We start from the raw sequence: 15031 nt of genomic DNA on the forward strand, positions 1-15031 counted from the left end.
TAGCATTTATTCCTTACTCTGCAGAGTTCTTAAATAAATTGATAAGGAATTCAGGTAACAGGACTCCCATGCAACTTTCTGCCTAAATGATGCCTAGGATTTGTCTGGACTGCAGCATTAGAGAGAATGTCAACCTTCAAACAATTAAATATTTCACAGGGCCTTATACATCTTGGGTTCTCTATACTAGTAAATGTTTCACTCTAAGGCAGATCCAAAAAAAGGATCTCCATATGTTATTCTCATCTAGTTCTGAATGCTGACTTACTTGTCCATATGTGACTTAATCACATTTCAAAGGAGTTTTTTTGTTTGTTTGTTTGTTTTGCAAATACATTGTACCCTACCATATTGGGTTTATGTGGCAAGGCTGTCCTAGTGGGGAGACTGCAGGGGTGGCCTCAGTGAGCAGATCCCAACAGCAGCCCCATGTGAGATCAGAGCCAGCTCCAGCTGGCTCCAAAAGGGACCCGCCACTGGCCAGAGCTGAGCCAGGGAGTGACATTGGTTGGGCCTCTGAGATCATGTTTAAAAAAGGAAAAACTGCTGAGAGACTAGCTGTGAGAGAGAAGTGAGAAAATTCCTGTGCAGAGGCTCCCAGTGGAGCAGGTTGTCCCCCTGCAGCCCATGGGTCCCACACGGAGCAGATCTCCACGCTGTAGCCTGTGGAGGAGCCCCCAGTGGAGCAGGTGGATGTGGCCTGGAGGAGGCTGTGGCCCATGGAGAGACCCCGCAGGAGCATGGGGCCTGGGAGGAGCTGCCGCCCGTGGGGGATCCGTGCTGGAGCAGTTTGCTCCTGACGGATGGTCACTGTGGTATGGAGCCATGTGGGAGCAGTTCTTGGAGTGCTGCTGCCTGCGGGAAGCCCCCGCAGGATCAGTTCAGGAAGGACAACATCCCGTGGGAGGGACCACACATGGACAGGGGCAGAGAGTGACCGTGAAGGAGTGGTGGAAACGAAGCATCAGGGACTGACCACAGCCCCCATTCCCCGCTCCCCTGCACCACTTGGGTGGAAGAGATAGAAGAGGGTGGATGGGGGAGCAGGTGTTTTTAGTTTGTTTTGAGTTTCTTACTGTTCCATTATGCTACTGATAAGCAATGAATTTTATTAACCTCCCTACACTGAGTCTGTTTTGCCCATGACAGTAATTGGTGAGCAATCTCCCTGTCCTTAACTCAGCCCTTGAGCCCCTTCCATTGTCTTGGGGAGGGGTAAGTGAGAGAGCGGTTGTGGTGGAGTTCAGCTGCACATCAGGGTAAAACCAGCACACCTACTGAGGTCCCAGCCTCAGCAGATGAGATGAATGGAAGCACTCAGAAATCAGAGGTTGAAAGTCTCAGCCAGCGAAACTTATAAAAGGTAACACAGGAAGTCTAGGGAAAACACTGAAGTAATATATTTGGCCTAATTTTAAGAATTACTAAAGTTCAAACCACAGAAAATAGAGAATCATCAGTGTGCTGGAACTTAACAACATTTTAAAACACTGTACATTTTGCAAGGTGTGACTGGCAATATCGACCAGGAACTTTTTACAATTCCCTAAGGAAGCCATGTACTTCTCAGGTGTTTAACTATTTGAAGGTATGCTTATACTGTCAAGTAAATATATTTAACAGCTATTTTGAAAAAGCTGTGTACATGACTCTCATTACTGCAGCATGCTGAACAAGGATTTTCTTTATAAGCATTTGAAATAATTAGATCATTTTTATCTATTAGTGATGAAGTCCAAATATTTTAAATTCATTTCACTGAAATACGAGTTTTCCTTCCCCCTTCATGTTATAAATACCAAATAATCCCCCTCATTAATACTTCTTAATAACATTTTTGCATCTGAAATAATGTGCTCTGTGATATACAAGCCAAGGTGTAAAGCTTAAAGAATGAACTATCTGAAAGCATGACATATCAAATAATTTAATACCATTATTTATCATTTCATTCATTCTAAACGTAGGACATTTACATCAAAAGAGCTCTGAGGAGAAAAAGTGAAACAAACAACAGGAAAGACCCAGCACAAAAACCAGTTTGCTAGTTCAAACTACCTTAGCATATCTGATCTGCAATGCTCCAGTTTCCAACTGCTTGATGCGAGAGTCCTGGGTAGAGATCAGGATCCCATCCTTTCTCCAGAGGATAGTGGGCGTTAAAGTGCCTGTAGCCACACAGTTCAGTACTAAAGTACCATCTACAGCTACAGTCTGATTCACAGGACCCTGTCGAATGACAGGGGGAGGCCGGTCTGCAATCACTGCCAGAAGAAACAACAGGAAATAGATTTCTGCGGCTGGAAGCAATTTTCTAATCATCTAAGCAACAGCAGTTGCTTGAGGCTTTGAAACAAACTAAAGATAATTAAACAAGTAATTAAAGTCAGAGGCATGCATTATTCAGGGCAGGGTGCATCATAATGATGCACAACTACAGAATTTTAAAACGATATACAATACATTAATTTCAGAAAGGAAATAAGCATTATATATTACATATCGGTATCTGGTAGACATCCTCTAATTCCAATGTCTTTACAAAGTGAAAACAAAATGATAAATGACTTTGCAAATTATTTGCAAAGGCACAGTTTTCACCTTGTTCATCTTTTACCATGTAGAAGGCCTGTAAAACATACTTCCTCTATTCAAAGACAGAGAAGAAGGAAGTAGGCAGGCATGGAATAACCTGGTAAATATGTAGGGTTTTTTTTTTCCATTTTTTTCTTTTTTTTTTCTTTTTTTTTCAAAATGCTGTAAATCATCGATTTATCTTTGTGCTGTTTCCTAATTGGGAGATGCTTATGAGTAGGCTAAACATAATGCTAATGAATAGCACCATTTCAGAACTTTTCAGCTACAAACTATTTTCCAGTAGTTTCTGACAAATTAATCTGTCAATACTAGTTCGAAGTCACAAGGAGAATCCCACAGTGTGTTTGCATCAGTTCTAACGCATGTTGCACACAATGAAAATGAAATGGTATTGATGAGTTATTTACTAACTATGCACAGAAATGTATAAAGTAATCTCAGTATTCACAGAAAAAAGAATGTTTTTCTACACATTTTTACCATTATCCAATGGATAATCAAGAAAACAGGTAAAAACTATCTAGTTTTGTTTTTTGTGACCCCCTCCTACCTCTATTATCTAACATGACATGGACTAGTAATCTGAAAATAGCCACAACTTTAAATGACGTAACTCTGTTTAGCAGTTAAAATCTGGTCTGGTAGCTGAAATATAAACCTGAAGTTCTGGTAGTTTGGGATCACCACATAGTTTTGGATTGCTTTTTGTAACAATAGATAGGGTGTTATCATTGCTTTTTTTGGCTAAATTCCAGCTCCTGTAATTTCATTTGCATGTTCAAATGACACTCGATGTTTTCAATCTCCTGTGCTTCCTGTCCCAACCTGTTGTAATGCACTGCATGGCACTGTTAGGCCATTAGTATCTTTCTCACGAGAGCCAGCCAAACTAAGATCACATATAGTTTGTATTTAACTTTAACAAGCTTCTAAAGAAGCTTGCAACTGTCAATGGTATGAGGCTCTACAATAAAGTTTGGACATAATTTTCCAAATAATTTTCTGAGCAACATCTTCTGTTTGGACTTGATAGTTATGCTTTGCTTTACCATTACTTAATACTATTTAATGCTAAGCAATTTACAAATTGTTTACTAATAATCAGTTACAGTAACATGTTGATATGCCAGAAGTCAAAAATGTATAAAAATAATGCGCACCAGAAATAGTATGGATATGTTGCTATTCAGTATTGAACTGCATAAATTCCACAGTATCTTTGCCCCACCTAATGCTCCCAGTAATCACCTCGCTGACTGATCTGTGCTCTACAGCTTAAGTCTAATTCCACTGAAATCCATGGTAAACATAAGTGCCATTGAAGCTGGTGGCAGAACTTCTATTACCTTTAGGAATATGAGGGTATCATTCTAGATATCCTGTCTTTACTTTAATAGAAGTGAAAAAAAAAATGTTCCAAGACATCATACAAAATAATTATCCACTAGATCAATCCATAACATATGGTCATAGTAAAACAAATATGTTTAAATGAACTTGATTTTTTCCAAGTTCAGATGGCTTAGGTCATTAAGAAAAAAACTCTTAAGGTCTTTAGCTTAATTCTATTATTAAAATTTCTTTTTCACCTTGCCATGATCTTCTCCACAGTGGAAAGGGAAAGTGGCTTAAGAAACATGGCCTGCCACTTTTGAGAAATCAGAAATAACGCTGTCCTATTCCTCCAAACAATTTCAATCCAGTGTGTGTAAAGAGACAATTTTATTCTCCAGTTTCACTGCATGTTTCTAGTACTGAACTATTTCTATGCTTTCTATAGTGCAGAGGCCTTGCTTATGGAATCTATTCTCTGGCAACAGCTTCCTTCACCTCAAAACCTCTCCACAGACTGCATTCATCCTTTTTCTGTAAGGGCTAAGATTATTATTTTACCTACAAAAATATTTTTTTCCTTCCTGTCTTTCCTATAAAAAATATTAAGAATTTCTGACAATCTGCAAACTGACATAACACCAATATATATTACTGCTTGCAGTATGTTCCCTGTAGTTTTTTCATCTTAAATTTTGTCACAAGTGCTCCTGAAAGGAAATGTATGATAATACGCATTTGCATATTATTCTACTGACTTCCATACAGATAAAGGTTTTTTCTTTGCTATACGGCAATACTAAAAAACAGGGAAAAAAAAAAAAAACAACAGGAAAAAAAAAAAAACAGGGAAAAAAGCAGATAAATGCAGATGCTTAGCAAACAGGCACACAGTAATAGGGATAAATACTTAGGCAACAAGCAATCTGAAAGTAAGTTAAATGTAAAGGGTGAAAGCAAAAAAAAAAAAAAAACAGATAAATTAACAGAACTGACAAAAATCCATAAACAGAAGTAAACTTATCAAATACCAGATGTTGATTCACAACAAAATGTTAAGTGATATCCGAAATTTAACCCCCTGGCACAGAAGACCCAAACAGGATTTTTACGTTCAAAGAAACAATGCATGCAATATGACTTTATGTAAAGCAGATCCAAATAGTGTCATATCCTCCTCCTGATGTATGCAAATAAAAATAAAAACTTGGGAACAATAAAATAAAGGCATCATTACCATCAGTAACTTCCAAGTAGGCTTTTGTTATAATACTTCCTGCAACATTTAATGTCTGGCAGATATAGTAGCCAACATCCGACCTCTGGACATTGGTGATGGTGAGGTCACCTGTCTGGGAAACTGAAAATCGGCTGGATGACTGAGGGGGCTGGTATGAGAAAAGAAGGTTCTAGGAAAGAAAGAATGTGTAGGAAAGAGAGAGAAAAAGAAGTGTTAAAAACATTCTAATATCAATATTAATAACTTAAATATATCTAAACAAATTCATCTTTCCACATTATATATGAAACGTTCTGCCCCTCATATCTTAAGCATGTCTATACCACAATGTGAGTAGTTTTATATTATTTATTATTATTATTATTATTATTATTATTATTTGGTGATAAAATAGGTGCAGATACACACATAAAATTGTGTAAGTCTTTTGGGGTTGCTCTAATACCCTCAGTAGTCAATGCTGGGCTTTATACAAACTGTAACAAGCAGTAGTAAAGGTCTGATGTGTATAGATATCCCAATGGTGCACGCAACTGTGGTGAGCCTGACTAATTCGCTTCAACTTCTTTTTTTTAGACCTTCATTCAGGGCATTCTATTTATTCCATTTCAAATACAAATGTTCATTTACTTGTTTGTATTTTAACTTTCAAATTCCCAAGAATGGAACAGTTTTCTAAAAAAGAGATGTTGTTTAGGTCTCTGTAGTCATAGCATTTATGTTCTGCAATGAGCCTTATAATACATAATTCAGTCCCACACCAGTTTTTGCTTAGACAGTTTTGGTACAAAGTACATGGTATTTTACCAGCAATAGTCCAAAGTCAAACGGCAGACATAATAGTACAGTCTGTTACACCACATAGTGGTTTCAAATTTCTACCTTTGGCTGAACAATTTATAAATGAGAATACCCAAAGTTTACAGAAGCTATTTTTCATCCTGCTATCTTACCTAATTTTATTTTGAATTTCCAAAATGCATCTGAGGGAATGAGACACAAGTTCCGCTGCTTTAGTATTAGCAAACCATACTCACTGACCTTCATTCATTAAAAGTGTAGTAAAAAATAAGCAAGAAAAAATATGTACTAAACAACTGTTAGCAAAAAAAAATCCAGGTCATACAAAAATGTAAATATAATCTATCTATATACTTTTACAATAAGATATTATCATCTGAATTTGGCCACTACTCTAGTTGCACTTAAACATTTAGACAGACATATTCAACAAAGAACACTTCGTGTCACATCTCTTCTTCAAAAGATGATCCTGAAAGAAAACTGTGATTCTCTTGCTGTGCTATTTTGCGTTTCATCCACTAGCTTTCAAGGTTCTTTACAAAGAAGCTGAAAATAATTTTCCCTCCCATTCAAATAAGGAAGCTAGGAGAAAAAGTGCCCTATTCAGGTATGACCTGGGGCTGACTGACTGACTGGAAAAGTAGATATTAGTCCCAAGCTAGTGTCCTATCCAGACAGTGATGAAGATCAACATAGCAAATCATTTAGTTCTCCAGAAACGACACACACACCTGGCAAACTAATATCTGCACCACAAAAACAGACTCAAACTTTCTGAAAATTTTTGGGGTATTTGGGAATTAAAGAAAACTTCAGCATCAGTCACTTTTTCATCTCTTAAACGTTTCTCTCTGATAGGAGAAAAAGATTTCCATTTCATGGAATGTTTCCACCTGTTTCATAAATTTATTTTTACTTTCATGGAGAAAACTCGAGACTAAGCAAAACATAGATATACTTTCTAGTAAGGTTGACATCTCCTTGAATGCGTGTGACTTAGAGAAGAACTATCCAGCATCTCCTAGCACTAGAGCTATTTTTCACATCCTAAATACAAGAATTAAGGTATTTTTCTTTCATGTGACAACATCTCCTCAAGAAACTGCTAAGAAGAATGGAGAGAAAGACTGTTTTACCTGACTTCCCTCTCTCCGCCAAAAGATGGCTGGCTGAGGGTTTCCAGTTGCTTCACACTGGAAAGTCACTGTTCTTCCCAGTGCAGCTACCTGATCACGCGGCTTTACAACAAACTGTGGAGGCTCTGAAAGAGGAAAATACCGTAAAAAAAATAAAAAAATAAAAAAATTACACTGCTGTCAGAAGACCAAAGCTAGCCTATTTGAAAGGCATGATATAAGTCCTGACTTTAAATGGTGTAAAACAGAGCAGTTAGGTGTCTTTAATAAGGAGAGGCAGCACAAAGACTCATCAGCTAACAAATCACAGCTTCATCAGCACTCTGATCACCTGTTCTGTTGCTGGACTTCTCAGGTAAAATCCTTACTGTGCATCCATTAATTTTACTAGTCACCAGTTGTACAAGAAAGTAAGTCCCACTAAACAGGACAAGTTGCAGAGCAACAGACACCAATGTGAAAAAATCTGTTAGATTTTTATTTTTTTATTTATTTATTTTTTCTAAGATTGATTTTTAAGCATGGAAAAAGGTACCAAGTCACCATGGAGAAATCTTTGAGTGACAAGTGGCCCACAGGCCACACTTTGTCAAAGGCTGTAATAAATCCTGTTGAGTAACTATGAATTCCGGTTTACTTACACAGAAGTAATATATATATATTTTATTATTTATGAGAGAAAAAGCCTCACATTGCTTATAAAAGAGACTTTTGATGTAGTTGGGGTCTCTTGATTTTTACAGTTTAACTCAAAACCCCCACAAATACCACTGAACGATTTAAAATCTTCAATCCAATTACTGAAAAGGAATGAATGTAAAGCAACAGCAGAGCTGAATGTCTTCCTCATTTACATAGACAAGGGCATGTTCAAACAAAATATATATGCAAATGAGGGCAAATTTGAAACATCTGCTCAGCCTAACATTATAAATACTGCCAGCATTGTCCAAACCATTTGATTTATACAGACTTCAGCAACCACTTCATCCAGTAGTAAATAGAATGTCAAAAAATGATGTCAGTCACATTAAAAAAGAAATCAGGATAGTTGACAGCATTAGATACGTTGTTGGGGATAGCACAGAACAACAAATCTAGCTTGTTTGAGCCTGTTCACTCTCACTCCTTGAAAAATGTGCATTAAATGAAAGTCCGTTTACTTAGTGTTTATTCATTTCCAATTCCTTCTGATCATCTGTCCAAAACTAATTATTCTCTCCCTCTTGTTTGGGTTGAGAATAGAGAGGATGTTTTGAATTTGACCTTAATAACTTGTATCTTTTTTTTTTCCATTAAAACATTTCTGTATTTAAAAGCTTTTCTTTAAAAAGGGTTTTAATCATGTCATTTAAAGATAATGCTCAATGTGCTTAGTAGAAATCATGTAACTGTGACTTTATATAAAATGAATTAAGAAACAGTAAAAGTCCTTTCTAAAAAATTTACTTTCAGTTTTCATGTGGGCCAATACTTTCAGTTTTCTGCTTCTCTTTGCCTGTCTCAGCTCCCTACTGAGCTCATGGTAGAATATACTCTTCCTATCACCCTCCTGCTTTGGGGCAATTTTTAAAGCACAACATATCATTATTTACATTTGGATGCAAATGTTACCTTTCCTAGAATTTTCTTAGATAAGGAACTACACGAAGTTAGGGTGCAGTTCACCTACAGCAATTAGCAGACTTAAAAACAGTTAGTTCTGAAACATTCAATCAACACCTTGGAAGAGGATGTGCGAAGATTTTGACATGATAACATGTTTAATTTAGAATGGAAGGTGATGCTGCTGGGGATTTACCACTGGGTTGTAAGGTATGATTGGGAAAATGGAGATGAGAGTGAAGCACCTTCATTATGCTGTTGGAATTCTAATAACAAGAATAAATTTAGCATACAGTTGAATTTAAGGTTTGACTAGTTCTGTACTGGTTTGTGACATAATACCACACAGAATGGAACCAAGGGTTTCTCAATTCTGTGCTACTGACTATGATTTATTAGGTTTAAGATTTCATTGAACTTGAGAATGGATACTGTTATATCAGCATAAAACAGTTGTGACCACTGGAGAAATAGCTGAATGCTTGTGATTCTAATACCCGAACATGATTTTCAGGGTCTACTGAATGCAAAAAAAAATGACAGGAAATGTTGTCTCCCAGGTAACCATTTATAAAATACAGATAGGTATATGCTTCTATGTATTATTCTAAATATGCATTTCACATGTATATTAGTCAAAATACATGTGTATATCATGCATATTTGTATTATTCTGAATCTACTCCCATTAAAGTAAATAATGAAAATACCAATAGCTTCAGTGTCAGAAGAACTAAAATAGGGTTAAGAGAAACTTTGTTATTAAATTGTCTTCCGTGTTTTTACTGCACTGGAAGCATTTTCACCATTATTTCCTATAAACTTCAGTTTGCTTTCACACCTTGCATCGTTCAAACAAGTCTTATGTGTTGACTATACCATAAAAGAAGTGGAACTAATAACCCACTTAAGGAAAAAATTTCTATCCTTGAGACCTTTAAAACAAAAATTATTTTCTTTTATAGAACACAATTTCAACTAATGCAGTCATTGAAGATAGAAAACATCAGGATTTGACTCATTACATCACATAAAAACGAAGTTAGCAACCCATTACCTTTCTCTTTGTCATTAAGTTACCCATACTTCATGCAGAATTTATTCTGTGCGATGTGTCTTGTCAATAACAAGTAAAAGATGGGAGCTGACTGGTTGAAGGACATGGAAGGGGATGGATGGAAAGGGGAGATGTTCTCGTCACAGTAATACGATGATTAGAAGATGGCCAATAAAATTTCAACTTACCAGACACAACTAAAAACAAAAACAAAACAAAAAGAAAACATGGAATAAATAAAATTGAATAGACATGAAACAAAGTAAAGAGTAAAGCAAAATTAAAAAAAAAAAAGGATCATTTTTAACGATCTTAGAAAGCACATATATATTCTGATATATGAAACACAGCTTAAAAATGTTGAACCACATATTTTGTATTTTTAAGCAGAACTCTATCATGCTGGAAGTAGGCTATATAGACTAAAATGGGTAACAGACTAAAATAATGGTTGGGCAACTTGGGTTCTATTCCAAGCCAACTGTTGTTGTGGAACCTTAGGTAAAAACTTTTTATTTTTTTTCCCCATATTATTGTTTCTCTGCATGAAGAGCTTTCCATAGTAAAATGAACTTGAAATCTCCAGTAAATATCAATTTGCAACACTACTGAAATAGAACAGTGACATTTACACCCTTTCTAAAGCATACAAACATCTACTAACAGAAAATACTTCTTTGAGGCTAATAGCTATTACAAAGGCAGTTTACTCAACCTTTAGTAATATGCTGAGGAATTTAGCCCCCACACCATATTTTTTTCAGTATAGAATTGCTGTATTGAGGTCATAATGATCAGTATTAAATTGTAAATGCAAACTAATCCACAATTAAAATTATATTTAAAAAGATTCTTAATCCTTTTCTTCCCCCCAAAAATCTCAATTTCAGTAAAATACACGAAAGCAGAGATCTACTGCAAAACATTCTATTTCTCAACAGAAATATTCCAGTGGTAAATTATCTAGTAGAACATTGTCCTTCAAACATAGGTGAACATTACTGTAAGTTTGGAAATGACCTGATGAATCCTGGCAGGCTAATTTCACTTATAAAAGACAGGCATGTCAGAAAGCATTCCAACAATACATCACTAATTGAAAGAACTGATTCAAAATAAAAACGTAAAAATTTTGCATTGCTTAATTATATATAGATTCTGGAAAAAAAATTTAAAAAGGGTAGTTGGTATAAAATAATTACAGTATAAGTCCAAATATATACACTTTTCTTAATACTTTTTACAAATACCAAGCCCTTCAAGCTTTAAGCTGAGAATAAAACAACTGTTGTTCAGCAGGGTATGCTTTTATATTGAGCATGTAAGCACTTGCTATATACCATCCTCTGATAGAACACATGGAGGAAACTAATAATATCCAGTCTGCCAAAATTCATTAGGCATGAGGAATACTGGCTTACAGTTCACATAAACAGAGGACTCCAGGTGTAATAAGAAAATGAAGCAGAAGTAGAATCAGATATAATACTTGAATTTGGATTGTGCCAAGAAGCTGCAACTGAAAGTGTAAAAACCTGGTCATATAGAGAACTCTATTTTTATGTTATTAGAGACATTTTTTAAGGAAACAATCCCGAACAGAGGAAATCAAAGTGCACAGTTTTCAAAGTTTTGATTTTCAATTTTAGGGAAGTATTCTGAATGTATGTTAGCCTTCTTTAAGAGTGTAGGTTCAGAATTTCTCCAAGAGAAAAATAGTGTGTATTATTCTGCTCAGGTTATCCTGGCAAATCTGTAACTTTTAAGAGGAGTAGCCAAGAAATTACACAAAAGAATTCCTGAGAGAAAAATGCTTGTCCCCAAGACTGAGCTCCTAGTGACTCTTGATCATGTATGTTTATATTACACAATAGCCACTCCTTTAAAACTGAAAAGCTCTCTGCTAAACTTCCAATTACAGTTTGACCTGCTTTAAAATTAAAAATGCTTTTCCATAAAACACAACTCATATTCTACATGAAGGAGTCTGATAAGAGACACAATGTAATGCAATTCTTGCACAGAGGATTGCACTCTAAATTACCAATTTTCCACTACTTAATAAATGCCAAAAAGAGAAAAGATAAGCCTTCCTGGTAGCAATGTAAAGCTGCCTGAGCCTTCTACTGAAAGTTCACTTGAAATTTTCAAGATAGAAATCTGTCTTTGTTGCTCAGTTACATTTCTACAAATTAAATTAACTTGCAAGTGCTGAATTTCCACTTTTCTTTTAACCAGATGGTTTCATTATTGTATGTCAAAAATAACCCTGTTGAGCAAATATATTTTTTTGCCCACCTGTAAAAACAGAGGCGATACTGATACATGAAAATAAATCCCTGTAGAAACAGGGCATCACGTTGGTTGCAAACTTGTGTTAAGGGCAAAGGGTGAAGTTTCATACAAAAATTTAAACAGTTCTGTCATGGGGAAATCATGTGGTTTAAAAGAACAACAATAAAAGCAATAGCTACAACAAAGACCACTTTCTTACTTTTATCTACATACTATTAATATCTAAGGTTCCTAAAACTGAGAAATAAATAGTTTTTACTCTATTAGGGCACATTTTATTTGACAGCACTTACACTCAATTATTAAGTAAATTAATTTTCCATGTGTTTATCACGGGTTTTCACATGGTAACTAGGGGGAATAACCTCTTTGTAAAGACAGGAAGGTAGCATGTGAAACCACAAATACCAAAGGAATAATATTTTTGCCTTTCAAATAATTTCCCTGACATGTGAGGTTTATCATAGAAGACATGTGTCCAGTCACCAAACAAAAAACAAAAGAAAAGTGGTTTCCAGACTAGCAACTTTATATTCTAATGTCTTATTCTTGCCAGCAATCTTATCATCCTCACTGGGACTATTGGTATCGTTAAATCCACCCTCAGGAGTAGGAATTTGCAGATTTAGGACTCAAACTACAGACAAGTATAGTTACCACATGTTAGTGGAGCAAAAAATTTATTTGATAGATGTCGTATTGGAGGATAATAGGATAATTCAGGTTGGAAGCAGTATCAAGAGGTCTCCAGTTCGAACTCCTGCTCAAGCAGGGTCAGCTATGGGGTGAGACCAGGCTGCACAGGGCTTGATCCACTCAGGTTTTGAAAATTTCTAAGGACTGAGAATGAATAAACAATCTGGGCAACCTTCTCCTCTCCTGACTGTCCACCCAGTGAAGAAATTTCTTCTTGTATCCAGTATCAATCTCCCTTGTTTCAACTTACATCCCTTGCCTCTTTTCCTCCCAACACAGCCTGGCTCCGTCTTACTGACAACCTCCCTGTAGGTACTGGGGGCTGCTGTTACGTCCAACACTGAAGCCACCTCTCCTCCAAGCTAAGCAAGAGCTGTTCTCTCAGCCTTTCCTCGAAGGATATATGTACACATGAGACCAAAACATACTGTACATATTGCCTATATCTTTAAATAACACATTTATTAATTTTTCTCACAGAAGTGAATGCAAATGCTAATCTAGTGTTTCTCTATAATTTATCAGTACTCTAGTATTAAGAAGCAAATATTACAGAGTTGCCTCTGTTTCCTAGTCTGACATTGGACAAGGTACAATATTCAAGTATCTCATTCCTAAAAGCAGTAGTAGTAATATCTATCTCAAAAAGAGTAAAGAGACAGAAAGTGTCATTCATTTATACTAATAAAGTACTTTTGGGATCTAGGGATTCAAGGTGGTACTTAATTAATAAACAGCACTTGTTCTGCATATTAAAAACTCATAAAGTATGTTATGACTATTACTATTTATGAATACCTTCCAGATTCTTAGAATACATCTTGTAGTTCAGCTGACACAAGCTAAATACCTTCAATTTAAGCCCAGTGTATTTCATTTTTTATTATTAGAATAAAAAATTTTAAGTCTTTAAGGACTGCTTGACACCCTTATAGCATGTAGAAATTAATATAAAGGTAGTGAGACTGTATAATTCTACACCAGAGAAATCAAACAATCCCAATATTCAGGCCAATAATTACATACAAGATCAAGGTAATAGGCAGTCTTTAGTTTCTGTATAAATTTTTAAGTATATGATTAATCTATGAAATGGCAGTCACAATGAAATTTAGATTGCTTTCAATTAATTTTGTGATACATTAACCCTAGTTCAAGCAAAAAAATATATATATATCAGAGGTTGAATATGCCCGTAGAAACAAACTGATAGGAGATGGGATGTGATTATGAGCCTACGTGCTGGAAGAGACAGCCTGGGGAGCTGGCATTAATGATGCAGTTGGCCAAGTAGAGACTAAAGAGTATGACAGGAGAAACTCCAGAGCTAGCAACAGATAGTACAGAGATAGCTATATTATTTGTAATAAAACATTGCCATTTTCCAGAATGGCTGAAACTTTTTTGAACTCTCAAATGTTTATAATCTCTACATGAAAGAAATGGCTAAGTACAGAAAATTTGGGTACTGGATTTACATGCAGAGGAAGTGTTAGTTTGAATAGGTTTAACAAACTGGTCAAACTCTGAGTGGTCACTCCTTAAAAAAAAAATTAAAAAAAAAAATTTAAAAAATTAAGAAGGTCTGATGATCTTTTCCAATTCTTTTCCTTGTTTCAAACAATTCCTCAGCACAAAAGCTTCCTACCTCTTCTGCTCATGAATATGTTTCACTGTTAAACTCTGAAATCTAATTGACAACTTTTTACTTTCCAAAAAAGGATTTAAATTCTGGAGGCATTAATATCTGAACAAGGACTATTTAATGCCTTCCTGCGACACACCTACCAGAAAGTGATGTTGCTGTTCTACAAAAGCTATTATTAAGGGAATTAGTTTAAGACAATGTTTCATTTCCCTTCCAGAGATTTGTTCGCTATTTGTTCTTATCAAATCAATCTGAAGCACCCAATATCCTTCACAAGCAACATTTCTCTGCAGTCATCTGTGAGAAGTATTACTTTCTACACAGTAATAAGCAAAGGCCAAAATCCCCTGTTCTGAAAAAAAAATAAAAAAATGCTGCCATTCAGCTGTCTCCTGACTACAACCTGTGAAAAACATGGGAAAATAATACCAGATACATTACAAAAGAAACAGTGTATATCCTTTTTCATCCTCATTGGTCTTTGCATTTTCAACTGTCATTTCTTGAGGTCTCTCTCTATATACAAATAGTTTACATTTTCCCATATTTTGTGCTAAAATTCACATTCTTAAAAGACCAGACTGGGACACCTTTACTCACCATGAATGCTTACACAGTAT

At 35.6% G+C, this 15031-nt stretch overlaps 1 protein-coding gene across 4 annotated transcripts in view; it reads right to left on the bottom strand.

The window, feature by feature from the left end:
- The window catches only part of ROBO1 (roundabout guidance receptor 1), a 702920-nt gene that overhangs the window by 57696 nt on the left and 630193 nt on the right, over window positions 1–15031 (bottom strand). For 3 of the 4 annotated variants that reach the window (XM_080587355.1, XM_080587357.1, XM_080587356.1), the window contains 3 exons: window positions 7111–7235; window positions 5168–5339; window positions 2059–2264 (listed from right to left, as the gene is read on the bottom strand). In XM_080587355.1, the coding sequence (XP_080443481.1) occupies window positions 2059–2264; window positions 5168–5339; window positions 7111–7235 (503 nt within the window). Of the gene's footprint in view, window positions 1–2058; window positions 2265–5167; window positions 5340–7110; window positions 7236–9960; window positions 9970–15031 lie in introns of all 4 variants that reach the window. The other variant, XM_080587354.1, reaches the window with a different exon arrangement.

This window comes from Anser brachyrhynchus, assembly GCF_964034855.1.
Source record: "Anser brachyrhynchus genome assembly, chromosome: 1".
In the NCBI taxonomy this organism is placed as follows: domain Eukaryota; kingdom Metazoa; phylum Chordata; class Aves; order Anseriformes; family Anatidae; genus Anser; species Anser brachyrhynchus.